At 53.2% G+C, this 20,665-nt stretch overlaps 1 protein-coding gene across 1 annotated transcript; it reads right to left on the reverse strand.

Moving 5' to 3' along the window:
- Window positions 1-13,375: 13,375 nt before the first annotated feature.
- On the reverse strand, window positions 13,376-15,457 carry LOC122451772 (basic salivary proline-rich protein 2-like). The gene is made up of 5 exons (XM_043484675.1): window positions 15,373-15,457; window positions 14,640-14,776; window positions 14,347-14,538; window positions 14,020-14,200; window positions 13,376-13,905 (listed from the first exon to the last, which is right to left on the reverse strand). Exons 1-5 carry the CDS (start codon window positions 15,455-15,457, stop codon window positions 13,376-13,378), a joined length of 1,125 nt encoding a protein of 374 aa, XP_043340610.1.
- Window positions 15,458-20,665: the final 5,208 nt, after the last annotated feature.

Below are 20,665 nucleotides of genomic sequence, written 5' to 3' on the forward strand. Positions count from 1 at the left end.
AGGTATTTTAAGTGTCAGGATGACTCCTGAAGGGGCTGATAACACCAGGGCTGCGCTCTCAGCCTGGCTGACTCCCCAAGGCATCGTCCCCACCTCCAGGGAACGTATCCAGAAAACCTGCCACTGGACAGAGGGCAGGGCAAAAAGAAAGTGGGAGGCAAAAGGGCCCCCAGGGTGGAGGACGGAGGTGTGCCCGTCGGCAGGTCCGGCACACAGCCTGGGGGGAGGAGGGGCCAGCCTGGGGGCAGGGCAGGGGGGGCTGAGTCTGCCCAGGCACAGGGGAGTATTGATGAGCTTTCTGGCAAGAAGTGACGAGCTGGCGGGGATGGTGTAATGAAGACAGATGATCCCAGGCCAGCCCTGCTCATCCCCCTACTGGAGGAGGGAGCGGGGCGGGGGTGGGAGAGCTCCCCGCTAGCCGGGAGCTGTGGCTGGCAGCTGCCCGCCCTCCCTCCTCCTGGCCAGCCCCTGCCCCCTCCCCCACTTAGCCCTCCTTCCTCTCCTTCCTGCCCCGCCTCGGGATGAGTCCCTTTCCCCTTCTCCACTCCTTTCTTCTCTCTTCCCCATTCCTCCCTTGGCCCAACTCTCCGCAGCTCTCCCACCTCCCTTCTCTCTCTCTTTGCCCCCATCCACCCCCGGCCTCCCAGGCCGTGCCCTCTCCTCTCTGGGGTTTCCTGTCCCCTGGCAGCTCTCTGAATAGCAGCCACCCCCCTCCCCGTTCCATCAACAATTTCCTGAGTGCCCACTGCATGTCAAGTCCCAGCCATGTAAGCCATGGCTACAGCAGTTCTAGGCAAGAAAAGAGCAGATTTATTTTTCTGTGTCTCTGATTGTATCTCTCTTCCTTTCTTTCTCCCTTCCTTCCTTCCTCTCTCCTTTTTCTTTTTTTCTTAAAATGGAAAAATATGCATAACATAAAATTTATCATTACAGACCTTTACTACATTCACAAAATTGTGCACCATCACCAGTATTTAGTTACAGGACGTTTTATCACCCAAAGGACCCCGTACTCATTAACAGTCTCTCATACTTCCCCTCAGCTCCTGGCAGCAATGAATGATTAATTTGCTTTCTGTGTCTATAGATTTGCTATTCTGGCATTTCATATGAATGGAATCATACAATATGTGCCTTTTTCTGTCTGAATTCTTTTACTCAACATGTCTTCAAGGTTCATCCATGTTTTAGCATGTACCAATTCATCGTTTTTTCTGGCTGCATAATACCCCACGGCATGGTTATATCATTGATCTGCTCGCCCATCAGCTGATGGACACGTGGGTTGTTAGGCACTGAATTTTGAAACAGACGCCCCCACACTGAGGTGCACACCACTCTTACCTGTGTGGCATTAAGCCACCATGTAATGTCTTTGAGTCTTGACAATTTCACCTGTAAAACAGACCTGCAAAAATTTAAATCTCTCATCCCCTTTCAGAGAATAGCAAAAATGAGCTGGTCCTCTAGGCTGAACACTTGGAAACCTGCCTCTCACCTCTCTTTTCCTGTACCCACTATCCATTTGCCCTTGAATTTGGGATAAATATTCAGTAAAAGGATCTATTGCCAAGAGCAAGTGGACTGATGTTTACTTTCGTGTTCTCTGTCATTCATTCATTTCTCTAGTTTTAACATGCACTATTTTTTTCAGATTTTAGTATCTTCGGGATCGATGCACATCATATAACCAGTGGTTCTATAGTAATTGACTAAAGTAATTGTGTTTATTACAATCAATGGGCCAAGGCTTGCGTAGAATGCGAGGCAGAGGTTGGAGAATATCACTATGAACAATGAGAGAAATTAAAAACTCACTCCTTAATGACTTATTTTTGATGGTGGGCTCATGTGAGTTAACCCGTATCCTGGTGTGTGAACTCTCAGCTAAATGTGTTCATTGAGATGGAAATACTGATTTACGTCAGCTGACATAACATAGACATCATTGTAAAGGCCATGTGGGCACCGTCTGCTGGCACAGACGGCTCTGAAATGCATGGCCGCGGTGACAGGGTGGCAGAATGGATGAGAAGATACATGTGAATGGGTCTTGAGAGCTGAGACGTTTGATAGAAATGTGAAGTGGGGTTATATCACGGTCTCATGCCCCCAAAGAACTGCCTGCCCCCACCCTTGTCCCCCCAGCCATCTCCAACATAGGAGAAGCCACATGCAGAGACTGTACATGTTTGCCTGCATTGAATAGGCCAGACGCTGTGGTTGTGTCCCTGAGCACAGAAGTCTGCCTCTGAAAGGAAGGCTGGGGCGTGGATGGACGCCAGTCAGACTGGACGTGTGGGATTCCTAAGTGGCTAGCTGAGCACCTCCGTGGGGGAACACGTCTCAGCTCCCTGGGGAAGGAAGCTGTATGTACCTGGTTGTCCTCACCCCACTCAAGCTCTGCCTCCTCCAAGCTCTCAGAGCACTGACTGCCCCCGGGACTCTCCTTTACACAACTGGACTGTGAACCATTGGAGGGTGGTGCCTTTGTAGCTGCTATGGTTTCCCCATGGGTCCAGGGATACAGTAGGAATATAGAGAGGAGTCATGAATCAGAGCAGTGGTTCTGAGAATATCCACACAGGCCACCTGCACGAACTGCCTCCTGCTGGAGCTGGCTACAAATGACATTGCCAGGAAGCCACCCAAGAGATTGTATTTCAGTAGGGAAGGTGGTTGGGGGCCATTAATCTGCATCTTAACAGCGTTCCTAAGTAATCCTATGCTTAGTAAAGTCACTAATAACCTGAATATTCATTGGAAGGACTGATGCTGCAGCACCAACACTTTGGCCACCTGATGAGAAAAGCTTACTCATTGGAAAAGTCCCTGATGCTGGGAAAGATTTCAGGCAGGAGGAGAAGGGGGCGACAGAGGATGAGATGGTTGGATGGCATCACCGACTCAATGGATAATGAGTTTGAGTAAACTCCAGGAGCTGGTGATGGACAGGGAAGGCCGGCGTGCTGCAGTCCATGGGGTCGCAAAGAGCCGGACACGACTGTGCGACTGAACACCACCACCAGCTATGCTTAGTAAAGTCAGGAAACCACCCAGACCAAGGATCAAGCTAGGTGATCTGGTAGCCACTTTCCAATCTGACAGCCTGTGACGTACACCCCCATCATCTAAGCATTCTGTCTCCACCCACTTGTCATTATGAGCTTCCTGTGTGCCTTGCTCTTGCCATGTAGGAGACTGAAGCTCAGTCAGGGCTTAGGGGAATCCCAAAGACTAGCATCACCCCTGCTCCCAGCAGAACAACAGCGAGGGTGGGGCGAGGGTGAGGTGGGCAGTGGGCTGGGGGTGGGAGACAGCTGGGCGGGAAGGGCTGAGCGAGCAAACAGGAGCGGCACTCAGACCCTGGCAGCCCCTGGGTCACTGCTGGTGCCCTGCCCACCCAACCAGCCTGCTGGGAAGGAGGGACCAGCTGCCCAGGCACGGCTGTGCTTTGATCACCAAGAGGGCTCACCAGGCCACGGAGAACAGGCTGTTGAGGTTTAATAGAACTGATGTCAGAGGATGAGAAGCCAGCCCCTGGGCCTTGGGACACCCTCATCTCCTCCCCAAAGCCAGTGTCTCTGGGCACACCGATGGCAGGGAGACCCCTGTCCTTGGCCCTCCAGCGTGTCTCTGATAGTTCCCCTTTTCTGAGAGGAGCATACCCAGTGCTTAATAACCGCTCCTGTATTACACATATTACCTCACTGATTCTTTATGCCACCCCTACTACTAATATTAAACCCCTTTCACAGATGAGAAAACTGAGTCAGTCATATATTGCAGAGCTTGCACAAGGCCACTTAATTCTTTCAGCTGGTGCATGTTTCACCGCACCCCTAGCATCCGTCTGGATCCCAGGTGTTCTCTTCTGCGTCCTGCCCACCTTTCTCAGAGCAGAGGGCCTGGGACTCAACCCCTGAAAGGGTGTTTTTGGGGCTCTCACCTCTCTGGTTCAAGACACTGCCCTTCCACTGATGCAGCCCCACAGCGGGCTTTTCTGAAGCCTCACCACACTGGTGACTCAGTTTGAGTTTGCCATCAGATGAAACCAGTAACTTGATGGTTTTTGGTCCTAACGCCCCCATCCTATTCTTACAGAATAGGAATGCTGTGCCCAGGGACAGGAGTTTACATTCATTCCCTTGAATGTTTTCACCTACACGATTTGTGGTTCTATCTGCCATATCCTCTGTAGACAGACAGACATGCATGCACACACTCATCTCCTCCAGGCAACAAGCACACACTTTGGACAGTCCACTCCTTGGCGACTCTGTTCTCCACGTCTCTTTTGCTGAGTGGAGAGGCAGGGTGAGGCTGTGCTTCTCCCAGTCATACCACACACTCAGACAGGACAGCCCCGTGCCCGAGACGGGAGGCTCTGCGTCAGAATCCCAGCCTGAGCACTTGGCAGTGTGAGCCTGGAAAATTAATTTAGCCTCTGTGCCTCAGCATTCTTCCCTGTAAAATGGGGATAACTGTATTAGTTGCGGGATTAAATGTGATGTGCGTACACGTGTGCTAATTTGCTTAAGTTGTGTCTAACTCCCTGTGACCCCATGGACTATAGCCCACCAGGCTCCTCTGTCCATGGGATTCTCCAGGCAGGAATACTGGAGTGGGTTGCCATGCCCGCCTCCAGGGGGTCTTTCCCGACCCAGGGATCAAACCTGTGTCTCTTTGTCTCCTGCACTGGCAGGCAGGTTCTTTACTATCACCACCGAGTAATTGGTTAATAACTGTCTCCTCTGCCTCCTTGCTTCCTCTGGGCTCTCTGGGTCCCCTAATCTGCTTTCTTGCCCTGACCCCTCCCACGTCTGCTTGCTCCTGGTTACAAAGTGGAGCCCAGAATGTCTGTGATGAAAGGGCCTCAGATGCAGTCTAATCCAGCCCCTTTGTTGTCCAGATGAAAAAACCACAGTCCCTCCTCCCATTTCTCTGTTGCTTCATTTTGTTCCAAAGTGGTTGTATTTCCAGCACTCCAGTCAGCACCTTCTCTCTCTCCAGCTCACGTAGCACTCAGAGAGGACTGCTTTTCGCCAGCGCAATCAGTGAGCGCCCAGCCTCCCGCCTGCTGGATTTACGGCTCTCTGCTGCCCCGCGGGGTCCTCAGGGGGTCTGTGTGGCTCAGGAGTTACGGGCGCACAGAGACTGGTTCCGTGCACTTGGCCCAACTTGTCAGTCACCTCCCGGGATGGGTTGCTTGGAATAAAGAAAATAAAATACCAGGGCCAATATGCTGACTACATTTTTATGCTTCCCATTCAAATCCAAAATTTTCCCCATGGGGCCTGTTGGAAAATATTCAGAGGAAAAAAGCAGAGATCGTTCTAGGACCAGCCAGGGAAGGCGTCCCGGGAGGGTGCGCCGTGTCCAGCGGCTGGGCGTTCCTTCTCGGACGGGTCTGCGCCTGTGTAAGCAGGACGCTGCAGTCACAGAGGGCGGCTGGGGAGAGACTCCAATTTCTTTGAAATCTCCATTAATCTTTCCAAACCAAAGGTAATAGCAACCAGCTTCAACTCAACTCCTGAACCCCCTCCTTCCAACCCAAAAATCCCTCTCAGCCCAGTCAAATGCCTCTGCCGGAGGAAGAGAGTGGCAGCCCACGTGCATATCTGGGGCAGTTTTGTAATAGTGGGATTGGATGGTGTGGGAGCTAGTTTCTTTCCCAAGTGATGAGAAAAATACAACAATTTCTTAAGATAAAGGACATTCTAACACTGAAGGAGAGAAAGAGAACAAAATGTCAGGCTGAAGGACTATCCTTTAGACGAAATCAATTTGGCTTTATTAAAAAGATACGCAATTGTCTTTATGTCTGCTCCTCAAAGTAGAGCAAGAAGCTCTGGGTCAGGATTCAGAGATTTGGGGTTTCATCTGGGGCCGGCCACCGAGCAGAGTGTGACTTTGGGTAAATTAACGGGCACACTTGGACATCAGTGGACTTGCCTTCTCAGGTGGCGCTAGTGGTAAAGAGCCCGCCTGCCATCGCAGGAGACCTAAGAGACTGGGGTTCGATCCCTGGGTCGGGAAGATCCCCTGGAGGCAGGCATGGCCACCCACGCCAGTGTTCTTGCCTGGAGAACCCCGTGGACAGAGGAGCCTGGAGGGCTGCAGCCCACAGGGTCGCACAGAGTCGGACACGGCTGAGCTGATTCAGCACAAGCGCACACGGTCTTGCCTTCAGCTCTTCACCCCTCGAGCGGGAACGACAACATCTACCTCATGGTGGGGAGCGGGGAGAAGAGTCGGGAAAGGAAGGAGACATCTAGTGAGCATCAGTGAACAGGCATGTGACACAGGATGCCGTTTGATTCTCTGGACAAGCTAACGAGGCTGGGGTCATCAGGACCATTTTACAGACAGGCAAACTGAGACGCCTGGGTTAGGCGATCTGTCTCCAGCCCTCACAGACCCAGGCTGGCACCCACAGCTGCCTGAATGCAAAGCCACATCCTTTTCAGAGGGCAGGCAGGCAACGGTAGGTGGAGGCTGGAGTTCCTGCTCTTGGCCTCGTCCTCCACTGAAATGAGGAGGCGGTGACGTGTCAGGAAACACGGAGGTTTCACGAAGCCTCTTTGACTAGAGGATGTGTACCCAGCCTCATAGAACATGCTGCTAAGACGTCAGTCAGGAGCTCCTTGTCTCTATAATATGCTCCTTGGGGGGACAGTCACTGTCCAATTCATGGAAAAGGAATAGATTTTGTTTTTCATTATCACCGAATACCTAGATCTCAGTACAGTGCCTGGCATACAGTAGTACATTTATTTAATAACACAGATCCCTACTCTGTGCTGGATCTGTTGTCGGTTCTGGGGTTTCAGCAGTGAGAAAGCAGATGAGACCCCTGCCCTTCTGACAACTGCAGTCTAAGAGGAGAATCAGCTAGCAAACACAGAAAGCAACAAATAAAACAATCTCAGGTGGTAACAAAGTTCTGAATTTAAAGACACAGAATAAGAGGAGAAAGTGTGTCTGCTGCAGCCGGGGATTTTTCTCAAGAGGCAACATCTGAAATCTGACTGGAATGAGGGGAAAAGCTCTTCTTTGACAAGAAGTGGGAGAGGTGTTTCAGACAAAGGGAACAGCAAGTGCAAAACCCTGAGGCAGAAACAAGCTCAGAATGTTGGAGGGAGACAGAAGGAGGCGAGTGTGGGGGAGAGTTGTAGGAAATGAGAGAAGAGGGGGTCAGATCATATAAACCCCCATAAGCCAAGCTAAGAAGCTTGGGTTTTATTCTAATTCCAGTAAGAAGTCTTTGGAAGGTTTTAAGCAGTGGGAGGGATGTGATCTGATTTACGCGTTAAAACAATCACTCTGGTGTTTAGATGGAAAGTAGACTCGGGCGGGAAGGAGGACTGGAAGCAGGCAGAAGGCTGGTGCAGTGGTCCAGGAAAAAGGGTGAACCCAGCCCTGACCACTCCCTCACAGGACTCAAGTGCTAACAAGGGGGACGGGAGAGGGCAGTGGGTTTGGGCACTGGGTTTTGCTGATGGATTAGGTTCACAGGGTGAGGAAAAGGGGAATCAAAGATATTCTCCAGGCTTTTGGACAGAGCTGATGGTGCTGTTACCTGAGATGGGAAAAAACGGAGCAGGAACAGGTTGGGGGCAAGAGGTATAGAAATCAAGAATTCCATTGTGCACTATTAAATCTGAGATATCTAATAGACATCTGTTATGAATTGAACTGTGTTTCTCCTCCAAAGATATGTTGAAATCCTAAACCCTAATGCACACAATCTTATTTGGAAAAAGCATCTTTGCAGATATAAGTTAGGAGGAAATCATTGGGGTAGCTCTAATATAACTAGTGTTCTTTTAAGAAGAGAAAATTTGGGGACAAACAAGCACAGAGGAAAATACCATGTAAAGACAGATTCAGCAGGAATGTGGCCATGTGACGATGGAGGCAGAGACTGGAGTGATGCTGTTACCAGGGGGGCTACTAGAAATCAGGAATGGTGAGGAAGGGCCATCCCCTTAGAGGACTCCAAGGAAGCAGGGCCCTGCTGACACCTTGACTTTGGACTTCCAGACTCCAGAGCTGTGAGAGAATAAAATTCTGTTACTTAAGCCAACCAGTCTGTGGTACTTTCTTACAGCAGCCCTAGGAAATTAAAACAGCATCTAAGCAGAGAGGTCAGGTGGGCATCTGGATATGCAGACCCGGAGCTCAGGGGAGAGGTTGTGTTTTCAGAGTCATAGATGTAGATGAGCTTGCCTTGAGAATGAATGAGAGAGAGCTGGCAGAAAGCAGGCTTCTGAGAGATGAGAGAGAGGCCAGTGGGGTGGGGTGGGGTGGGGGGAGTGCAGAGGTGTTTCAAGGAGGAGAGCCTGGTCAGTTGTGTCAAAGACTGATGATAGAGCAAGTCAGACAGCTTTGTTTGTACTTCGGACCTGGTAAGAGAGAGGCTGAAAAAAAAATAATAAACAAGGGAGGCTGCATATGACCTTGACAAGAGAGATGTCAGTAGGTGGTGGAGACAGAAGCCAAGCTGGAGTGAGTTGAGGAAAGGATGTAAGTTTAAGAGTCTATAGAGTGATTACAGAGAACTGCTTTGAATTTTGCTATGAAATAACAAATAAACGGGCCTTTCCTAAAAAAAGGTATAGGGCTCAAGGGAAGGTTTTCTTTTAAGGCAGGCATTATTCAGGCATATTCTTGTGTTAGTGAGTGATCTAAGGGGAGACAAATGGTTCAGAAAAGAGATGGGGTAACCGCTAGGAGCAGAGTCCTGGCAGGATTTGAGGGGACAATGCAATCAGGAGGGAACTGGCCCTGGATGAAAATAGACTCTTCCCCTCTGTTCTAACTGCAGGGATGGCAGAAAACGGAGTAGAGATCATGCCAGCGGCTTGGCAGATTTGGTGGCGGGAAGATGAAGTACTTCTTGTTTGTTGCATTTCTTTGTATTTCTTATATTAGTGAATATATTATACATAGGATATGTATATATAGGAGAGGAGAAAGAGGAAGTATGAAACAGTCTTTTGAGAGGAAGAGAAAACAAACACACCCTGGAAATGTATCAGGTTTCTAGACAAAGTTGAGTGCTCTTTTGAGACTTAAAGTTCTGAGTTTCGGGGCTTCCCTGGGGCCCAGTGGTTAAGATTTTACCTTCCAATGTAGGAGAAGAGGGTTCCATCCCTGCTCAGGGCGCTAACATCCCACATGACTTGTGGCCAAAAAATCCCAAAGAACATAGAACACAAGTGATATTGTAAGAAATTCAATAAAAACTAAAAAAATTAAGCCCTAGATTTCTGCTGAGACCAGTCAATAGGCCTGGTTGTGTGATTTTCTTCAGTAATGTTCAACTGCTTGGGTACAGGAGAAGCGTGGGTGGCTAGCTGGGTTTAACCAGAGTTTGGGAGTTCGGCGAGTTCCCGAATGGAGAGAGGCAAAGAAAATGAGTGTTTGTAAGGGACAGATCACAGTAATAAGGAAGAAGTGGTCACATGTAGAGCATGGCGTACAATAAAAACTTATTTGGTGGATTAGGTGCCTATGAGCTCAAAGAATAGTTGGAATGCAGGTTCCACAAAAAAGTTAATTGGAAAGATAGGAGGCATCAGAGACTGAGATGCCTGAAACGAGATTATTGGAGGTGAAGATATCGGTGAGAGCAACATTTAGGTATGAGAATACAAGTGGATGGAGAAGACAGCAAAAAGGTAGCAAGGGATGGGGTCTAACCCCTTTCATTATCAAAGATGCTGGAGTTTTTGCAGGAGGAAGAAGTAGCTTGGAAGCACCTCCCTTGACCCCGAGATGTGTGAGGTGCAAGAGAAAAAAACACCCTTCACTGTTGTCTTTTCCCTTCATCCTGGCCTGTAGGCAGGGCTGTGGAGGAGTCAGTATCTTCAGAGACATCCAGATGCCAGTGAAGCAAGATAAGGAGGGAACACTCAGGGATGGGTTTCAGGATAGAGGGGCTTGGGCTGGTGACAGATTGCACTCCAGGGGATACAGGGGAAAGGCTGGGGAGGGTGGGAAGAGGTGGGAGATGGGATTCAACTCGTGTTACACAGAGTGGTTTGGGGATTCTTATCTGGGACTATGGATAACGTGGGAAGCAAGTACTTGTGATAGGAGGTGTGATGGGTGTGTTCTGGCCGTGTCATCATCAGTTAAAGCCACATACAGTCCAGAGCGTTTAGCTGGCAAATATGAGAAGAAAAGGATGAATGAAATGAGCCCTTGTATCCTTGAGATGTCCAGTGCCCTGCCAGCCACGTGGCATGTTCATTGATTAAAACTGCGTGTGTTTGATGCTCTGGTGACTGTAACAGGAGAGGGTCATAACCTACAGCATTGCATACAATAGGTGCTCAGAACCCTGCAGATAGGGATGATCTCTTACTACCTTTGATTGCTTAATACGGAAATAGTTTGCATTTTAGCCCTTCTGATGAAAGTCCCTTACTGCATTCCAGACTGACCAGGGGTAGAGGTTGGTTGTATTCTGCCTTAATTGGCAAGGTGAGGATGGCTGAGACAAAGGTGGGGATAGGAAGGTGATCCGTCCAAGGTTGGAGCTGCAAGACACCCCTGTCCCCCAACCTCTGCCCCAGACTGAAGCCCAGCACCCTCCTTGCAGGTCCTACTCTGGAGACACGGAGCAGCTGCACCCATTGGTCAGACTGAGGATGGCCACTTCTGCCCTGGGCCTTTGGGATTCCTTCCTTTCCCCTGTAGCTGCTTTTCCCCCAGAATAAATGGTTTCTAATTTTTTAACTCATTTTTTCTAGATTTTCAGGTTTCGTTTGCCTCCTCTTTGCTTCATTGAGGCCGGGGCTCAATCTCTGTCTTTTCTTCCCGAGAATAAAGCTTCCCTCCTGTCCCCACCCTGCCCCCACACCATTAGCTATGAGCCCAGATCTTTCTCTAAGAGGCCTCTAACGTTCCCGCTGATGTTATGCCCCAGTGTCTGAGGTGACCTGGCCTGGTCCCCGTGTGGCTGAGAGAGTGCCCCTTTGTGCTGGCTGATGAAAGGCTGCCCTGTCCTGTCTAGGACCTCAATACCGGGAAGGTAACAGGAGAAAGCCCACTCCTCTCCTTAGGCTCTGCACCTGCTGCTCTCAACTTTCCTCGGGGGCCACAGGGTGCCCGGGGAAGGAAGCTCACTCACTAAGCCTTAGAAGAGCAGCCCTAGGAAGCAGGTCCACGAGTCCTTCCTGCCCTGTCCTCTCCAGACAGAATGGGGCCTGCAGAGAGGCTGCCCATCACCCCTGCCCCATCCCCATCAAGCTCATGTTTCTTGCAGGGATTTGGTCTTTCAGTAGAACAATAAGCCTGCTGGGGGGCTGTTCCCCTCTGTGACTGAGTACAGGAGGGCTGGGGGGCTGTTCCCCTCTGTGACTGAGTACAGCTTCTCCTGCTGGGGGGCTGTTCCCCTCTGTGACTGAGAGTTTGAACTACAGAATTTCTGGACTGGAAAATAGCTCATCCTATTAGACATCCTTGCCTTTGGCTGTAGACAGAACAGCATGCAAACCTTCAGACCAGAGTCATTTTCTGAAAGAAACTCTGTGACTTTCCTTGGTAACACGTCCTGGTGCTTCAAACTGCAAAAGTCAATTCAGTTCAACCAATGTGTACAGAGTGATTTTTTAAATTGTCATTGTTACATTGCTTCACCTATTAGCTCATTAAGTTATTTCATTACTCATTTTTATTATACCATACAGGGTATAATATCAGAACTACTGGTGGGTAAACCATGAAAAGTGAATTTCTCTACTTACTCCTGTGCCCCACCCACTCAGATCCCCTTCCCAGAACCGATTGTTACCTTGTCTTGTGTATTTTCCTGTAGCTGTTCCATACACATCTAATCTCACTTCATGTTCACGACAGCCTTCTCAGGTGGGTATTGTGAATCCCCTATGGTTCAGAAAGGCTAGGTAAAGTGCACCAAGTGTGTTAGTAGCAGTGGCAATTCCACTTGAGTTATGTGTAATTCCAAAGCCCACACAGCTTCTGCTCTAACAGGTTCCCATTCAGCGAGCTCACTCTTCCCTTCCACAGTCATCCACTCAGCAGGGTTGGCTCGAAGAGTCTGGGTGTACAGGGCCCTGTCCTAGGTGCTGAAGACTCTCACAGACGCCGGGGATCACTTTGGCCTCTACACTTACCAGTCTCATGGAGGAGCTTGGCCTCAAGATTTGTATATGACACTTAAGCAGGCCACTCTCTTTCTGACTCTGTTTCCCTATCTGTCTGATAGGGATCAGCTTCCCCATCTGATGAGCTTGACTCAAGGGGCTGGTGTCAGAAGTCCTTGGGAAGCATACAATCCCAGCACATGGAAAGGAGTCCAGGGTGTTCCTATGGATGGCTTCCCTGTGTGGGCGCCAAGGGTCACCGGCTGATGCAGTCAACAGCACAGTACAAGGAGCTGGGATGCGATAAACTGAAGCAGGGTTACCATCATGGTGCTCTTTATTTCAGGCTTATCTTTAGCATGCAGAGTAGGTTGCAACAGGCTGTGACTAGGAGGAAAACGTGGGCAGCATGTGGGGTTGGCCCAGAATGAAAAAGAACACACAAGTGAGTCTCTTCCAAAACATTAGCCTGCAGAGGCTTCCCAGGCCCACCCCGTGCTCTGCATGTGGACATTCACCTGCCTTCAAGGGCATGTTACCAGCAGACCAAGGGCCTTCCTACAAGTTCCTTCTGCCAGGACTCTCGGGGTGCTCCTCCCAGCCCATCTTCACCTGGCTATCCCTTTTTCATCCTGCAGGCCTCCGCTTAGATCACATTTCTTCAGAGAAGCTTTTTTCCCTGGACTCCCCAGCATAGATTAGGAGCCCGTGCTGTTCACCGCCCCACCCCACCCCCCATGTCTCCTGATTAGCTCATATCACCAGTCACTACCCATCTTGTGCACCAGACTGTCAGCTCCAGGGGAGTGGGCACCAAGCCCATCGTTTGCCTGTGTATCCCCAACGCCCAGCACAGAGCTTAAGACATGCTGAAGTATTTGTTGACTGAACATCTGAAGTTAGTCCCTCCTACCTTTGGGTTCAAACCTTGTCTCTACCTTGTTACAGCACTTCTCACACAGTTGGAGTTCTAATTTTTTAACACGACTGTCTCATCTGGATCTTCTCCCTTGATATTCCTGGTGCCCAGCCGGCCTCATGGCACAGGGGTGTTCCTGAACACCGACTGCTTGCTGAAGGAATAAAGGAGGTAATTCCTGGCAGGGAGCTGCTCAGAACCGCAGGGCATTTCCTTTGCAGACAGTTAAGGAGCTGTCTGCTCAGGTGGGCCCAGGAAATGGGGAACAGGATTACGGGGGAGCTGATGGGGCTGGAGAGAGGAGAAAAAAGAGAGCCTCAGTGCCATCTCCCCGCTTTTACTGCTGCGGTGTGGAGGGCAGAAGATGGCCCCGAGGGAGGAGCCCTGGTCCCCGAAGGGATCCTATCTGAGGGCTCTCGAATCCCCGTCTCTCATTGGGGTGGGCCTGGCTCAGGGGACCGACCCGGCTACCCTCGCCGGTCTCCTGGCGGGGGAGGTGGAAAGAGCTGGGGCGGGGTGCGGGGTGGGGGTGACTGAGACCGCCGCCCTCTGGGCTTCCTCCCCCCTCCCTCAGTCCCCGAAGCACCAGCCAGAGCTGGGATGAGAGGGGGGTGGCTCGGACCGGGCGGCGGGGAAAGGGCGGCGCGCCCAACCGGCCAGCGTCCTCCGGCGGCTGGAACCAAGGCCCCAGGCTCTCGGCCCCCACGACGCGAGGCGAGCCGGGGCTGTGCGGTGAATGCAAAGAGCCAGGCGAGCGCCCAGCGCCGCGCAGCCGACGGCGTCCTCGGCCGCAGCCCAATGAAAAGAGAGCAGATAATTTATTCTCTAATCCCGGTCCGGGTGCCGGGCGCTGGCGAGTGGCGGGGGCTGATGGGGGGGGGGGGTCCTCTCCTCCCCGCCCGCCCCCGCCGGCCGCCCCCTCCCCGCCCCCGCCGGCGCCCGGCGCGCACACACACATTTCCTGACAATTAGCGAGCACACCTTGGCCGCGCGGCCTCAGGCGGCGCCGCAGCTTTTGTCTCCCGCCCGCCGGGCTGCGAGGCTCGGGCGCCCGGGCGCGAAGTTGCGGACCCGCCGCGCCGGAATGCCGGCCGCCGGCTGCGGTCGTGGGGAGCGGAGGGCAGGGTGGGGGGCCCAGCGCGCCGGCCCCGGGGCTGGGGGGCTGCCCCAAAGAGGAGAAGAGACAGGAAAAAGTAAGGCAGCGCTGCCCCCTCTTCCTTTGTTATAACCCTGAGTGTGAGCGCGCGCGGGAGTGCCTGTGCGCGAGTGTGTGCGTGCCGATATGCGCGCGCGTGTGAAAACGCATGCCTGCGTGTGCGGGTCGGGGCCGGCCGGGGGCGGCGGGGCCGGAGGGCGCCGGGCGGCCTGGCGGGGAGGGGAGTTGCACCGCGTGCCGGGTCTTTCTCGCTCTGCGCCGAACTCGGGCGAGCGAGCAGGTAGCCGTCCCGCTCTCGCCGGCTTCTCGAAGGACTGAGCTCGGAGTTTGTTCACAGACGAGCGCTGCGCGGGGGAAAAGGGGCGCGCCGGCCTGGGTCCGGCCTGCGGGTGTTGGGGGAGTGGAACCTCCTGCAGAGGATCTGCCCTGACCGCAGGGGGCGCACCTCATGGGGGGGGGGTGTCTCCGGGCTTCGAGCGCGGCGCCGCCGCCGCCACGGGCCCTCCCCGCCCGGGGGTGGGAGCTCACGACAGCCCCTGCGAGCCCGGGGAAGGGGCGCGGCTGCGGGGGCGACTGGTGGGGCTGCGGAGGGCAAGGGAGGCGGCAAGACTAAGTCTGTCTAAATGCCAATTCCCCGAAGTTCAGCGCATCGGTTGTCATTTCATACGTTAATGCATATTTATGCTGCGCCGGAACAGGCTTCATAATTAACTCCCGGAGCATCCGCAGAGGTTAAAGGGACCCCGTAGATTTGTGCATTGATTGGGTACCACGGCGGTGTGAGTGTGTGTGTGTATGTGCGCGCGCGCTCGTGTGTGCGTGCGCCCCGTGCGAACCCATTGAGAAGAATAATTATTTTTCTCCACTGGAAGCTACAGCAGAGAATAAGACAAGGAGTGAAGAGAGAGAGAGAGATAGGAGGGGAGAGAGAGAGGGAGAAAGAGACAAAGGAAGTGAGTGCGAGAAAGGACACGGCTTAGCATCCGAACTGTGAGTACTGAGCGAAAACAAATAGGCAGAAAGTGCTGCAAACCCCTGGGCTGGGTTGAGGGCCAAGAGGCTGAGGAGGACCCTCTTCTTGGCCAGGGATTGGGGGGGCGGCGGGGGGGGGGGTTGGCTGAGCGTTGAGGGCTTCTTGAGCTTTGGGCGGACCCCGGGTTGCGGGCTCAGGCACTCACCTGAAAGCCGGCGCTGACCAGCCGCGGGCTGCGTCAACCTGCCGCCCCGGGTCCGCCGAAGGGAAGCCCCCCACACCGCCCGCATTGTCTTTGTTCCCTTTAAAGGATTTTGCTGCCGGTGGGATTCAGTGGGGAGTGTGAGAGGGAGCTGGAGCCCCGGTTCTGGAGGGAGCCGAGTCTCCCTCTCCCGATTGGGAGAGACGCGGGTGCCTCCCGCTTTGCTTTCCCCTCGCTGTAGGGGAGGATGCGGGAAGGGGCTGTGAACAAGGCCAGGATCAGGACTTTGTGACCCCGGTGCATTTGTTTGGCGCTAAGACAGGAAAAGCAGAGGTGTCCGGAACTCTGGGGCAGAAGTCCTCGAGAGCCAGCTCGGCAGGCTGGAGAGGCCATTTCCTCGGGCAAAAGCACCAACTCTTGGCCCTGGATCCTTCTCCTGCCTTGGTCCTCAACCTCGCAACCCGAGAGGAGCAGGAACGCTGGCCTGGGTGGGGCCGGGGGAGGTCGCGACGCCGGGGGAGAGAGGCTCCCTTTCCTGAGAGAGGGTCCGCGACGGGGTGCGCCCGGGAACCCGGCTGGCCCCCAGCCCTGGCCTCCGCCGAACTGGTCAGGAGAGGGCGCCTGGGGGCCGGAGGGAGAGCCCTCCCTTCCTGACGGACATTCCGTAGCCTTCTTTCGGAAGCTCCAGTATCCTGCTCTTCTCCTCTCAACCCTCGTTTACAGATTGTTCTTCAGGTTTGAATTTAGTTTTTCCTGGTGGTTTTTCAGCGTATCTTCATCTGCCAGTGAACAACTTAGCCTAACATAAGCAAGCCTCTAAGAAGCTGACTTTAGAGAGAAATTTGGCTCTTTTGAATCTGAGACCGGAGCCCCAGGACCAGAGAACTCTGAAATGATTGTCCTTCAAGAAGCCCCCTTGGGGAGCCGTTTTGGTGGCCTGCAAACCCTGTTTCCAGCCTCCAGGAGGACACAGCTGGGGCTTGGGGCTGGGAGCCGCTCTGTGGCTGTCACTCATTTCCACCTTCCCATCACCCCACGGGGCCTGTCACAGGAGAGAGAGGAGGAGCTCTCTTACACACACACCACACACCACACACACCACACACACCAGACACCACACACACACCACACACCACACACACCACACACACATACAACACACACACCACACACACCACACACACCAGACACCACACACACACCACACACCACACACACCACACACACATACAACACACACACCACACACACCACACACACCAGACACCACACACACACCACACACCACACACACCACACACACATACAACACACACACCACACACACCACACACACCAGACACCACACACACACCACACACCACACACACCACACACACATACAACACACACACCACACACACCACACACCACAAATATACACACACCACACACACACCACACACCACACACACACTACACACACACCACACACATCATACACATGCCACACACACACACCACACACCATACACACACCACACACCACACACACACCACACACACACACCACACAGACACACATCACACACACCATACACACACCACACACACACCACACTTACCATACATACCACACACCACACACTACACAGACACACACCACACACACGCCACACATCACACACACCACACACGCCACACGCCACACACCACACCACATACACCACACACACCACACACCACACCACACACACCACACACTGCACACACCACACACACACCACACACCACGCACATACCACACACACACCACACACATACCACACACACACCACACACAGCACATACACACACACCACACACACACCACACACACCTCACACACACACCCACACACACACCACATACACACCACACACACACACACCCCACATACACACACACCACACACACCACACACACCACACACACACACCACATACACACCACACACATACCACACACACACCACACACACCACACACACCACATACACACACACCCCCCACACACACCACATACACACCACACACACACACCACATACACACACACCACACACCCCCACACCCCCACACACACCACGTACACACCACACACACACCACACACACACCACATGCACCACACACACCACACACACACCACATACACCACACACACACCACACCACTCCACACGCACACACCACATACACACACACCACACACACACCCCACGCACACACACACCACACACACACACACCACACACACACACCACATACACACACACACCACACACACCCCACACACACACACTGCATACACACCACATACACACACACCACACACACACCCCACACACACCCCATGCACACACACACCACACACACACACCACATATACACACACCACATACACACACCCCCACACACACCACGCACACCACATACACACACACCACACACACCCCACACACACACCACACACACACCACATACACACACACCACACACACACACACACCATACACACCACACACACACCACACACACACACCACATACACACATCCCCACACACACACCACATACACATACCCCACACACACCACATACACACACCCAACACACACCCCACACACACACCACATACACACACCCCACACACACCCCACACACACACCACATACACACACCCCACACACACCCCACACACACCCACATACACACACACACACCACACACACCCCACACACACACCACATACACACACACACCACACACCCCACACACACACCACATACACACACCCCACACACACATCACACACACACACACCACACACACACCCCACACACACACACCACACACACACACCACACACACCACACACACACCACACACATACCACACACACACATCACACACACACCCCACACACACCCCACACACACCCCACGCACGCCCACACCACACACACACACCACATACACACACACCACACACACACCGGGCAGAACTTCCTCCAGGTGGTGCTCACCCTCTGAGACTCAGAACAGCTCGCCCTGCCCATACACCTGAACACACACACACGGAGTATCCAGCCGAGGTCACTCTCCTAAAGGTATGAAGAGGCAGGACCGACCCTCAAATGGGGGGAAGGGTCAAGTTCAGTTTAACCCCCAAAAGGCAGTGTGAGGACTCTGGGTGGCGGGCAGGAGCAGGGGCAGGGCGGTGGGACTGAATGCAGTCATGTGCATGCACACCAGGCCTGTCTCGCCACTGGACTGCCTGCTTGGTGGCCATGCGCGGGGAGTGCCGTCTCCCTGGACCCAGCACAGTGCCTGTCCCGTCTTCTGTGCTTGCACATGTTTGCTAAACGAGGGGCTGCCCACAGGCCTGCTCCCACCTGTTCTGCCTGCCTGCTTCTCTGAGAGGCAGTCCACGGGGCTTTTGAAGAGCCCAGCCATGTTGTTTTTTAGGTTGGCCCACTGTTGCCTTATGTGAGTTGAGGAAAGCGTGGGAGGAAAGGCATCAGAGGGGAATAGGGCCTGGGCAAGGCCCTGGAACCTTTTGATGTTCACCAGCTGCTCAGGTAGAAGCGCCTGTGAGTTTGTTTATGGCCTGTTATGGTATTTTTCTGTAACAGCTGACTGCTCTGAAAGACAAAGCTGTGGCTAGGGCCCTGTACTTGGGGAGACTGGGTTCTGGTGACAGACACCCTTTCCTGCATTCACTCTCACAAGCTCGGCACCAGAGCTTATTAGAGATCAGACGCAGGGGCGGAGGTGTCAGACCTGTAGGGACCACCCCTGCCCCCCAGCTTCTGCCTGTATTCTCTACTTCCCTAATTTCACTGTGCTTTTATTGCCTGAGGCTGTCACCAGGTCTGGCTTCTCCTTGCCTGAGAGCCCTAGGACCCTGCCACCCAGACGGGGAGCTTCCTGTCTTTGCCCAAGAAGGCTCAGAACTGAGGCTCCTGAGACAGCTAGAGGAAGCCCTTGGGAAAAAGAAAGTCCGTGCCTGACCTCTCTGCCTTCTTGCTCAGTGGAGCGGCGCCCTTCTCCCCCCCCCGCCCCCCCTCCGACCCTTGGGCAGGGGCTCCCGTCAGTGACTGAGCGGGAACGAGCTGGTCACACTTTGAAGTAGAGGCGGAGCTGGGAAACAGGAATTAGAGCCACGGGGAAAGCTGGAGTAATAATAGGATGGCCGTGCTGCTCTAGTAGCAGGCATGCCGCTGGGCGGGCTCAGGTCTGGAGGACAATGTACAGGAGACTCCCAGGTCCATCTGGGTCAGTTCTGGTTCGGGACTGCAACAGTCCAATTGCAGCTCCAAATCTGGAGGCCTGTTTGGGACAGAGGCAGTAGAATCAAATCCCTAAGCATTCTCTGAAGTACTTTGACCCTCCCTCCCCTGTGGTGGGTGGAGTTCCCCACCCACAACCTGCTCCAGTACAAGGACCCTCCTCCCAGAGAATACAGGCATGAGGGAATGTCACACAAACACCACGCCTGAACCATGGGACAACCTAGATCTCTTGCTCTTGCTTCCAAGCTTCTTCCTTCATTCATTCAACAAATCCATACTGATATAATTCAGCCAACATCCTTATGGTGAATATGCTTCCAGTGAACTTTTCTCCAAGTGAGAGTGACTGCCTCCTGTTCAGTACCGTCCATCAGACTTCCTAACGTCCCAGTTTGTTGCCACCATGGGCAGAGAGGCAAGGCTGCTTGGGTCCAGACTGCCCCCCACAAGTACAAAAGTCTATGAAAAGTTAGAAGTCAGCTTCTGTGTGGATTCATTGTCTTGGAATTGATGGGAAGTAAGTTTGCTCTAACTTGCTTCCAGGTGCAAATGTTTCTTCCACACTAGTGTACTGGTTCTGAGTGCCTGCTTCCACACTAGCATACTGGTTCTGAGTGCCACCGTGCGCTGGTTTGAGAAGTGGTTCTGCACCCTGTGTTTGGCTTCCTCTGGTGGAAGGCAGCACACTGGCCCCACTGGAGTTCTAGTTTTCTGGTCGTTTCTCTGGCTGAGCCCAGCCTGCATCCCCCACCCCTTACTTTCAGCCCCAGGGCCCCGTGCAGGCTGAGGTTAAGTGTTGCTCTTGAAGGGAATAGTGGGGCTGGGGGCTCCCAGAAAGGGAGCTGCTGCAGCCTGTCCCCCATGAGACAGGCTTCAGTCTCCAGGCTGGACGTCTGTTCTGCGGCCTGTGTGGGCATCCAGGCACTCTTACTGGCGAGGGGATGGCACACTTGCGGGCCCTCAGGGTGTGCGCTTGGTCGGTCAGA

This window comes from Cervus canadensis, chromosome 13 (assembly GCF_019320065.1).
Source record: "Cervus canadensis isolate Bull #8, Minnesota chromosome 13, ASM1932006v1, whole genome shotgun sequence".
NCBI classification, from domain to species: Eukaryota; Metazoa; Chordata; class Mammalia; order Artiodactyla; family Cervidae; genus Cervus; species Cervus canadensis.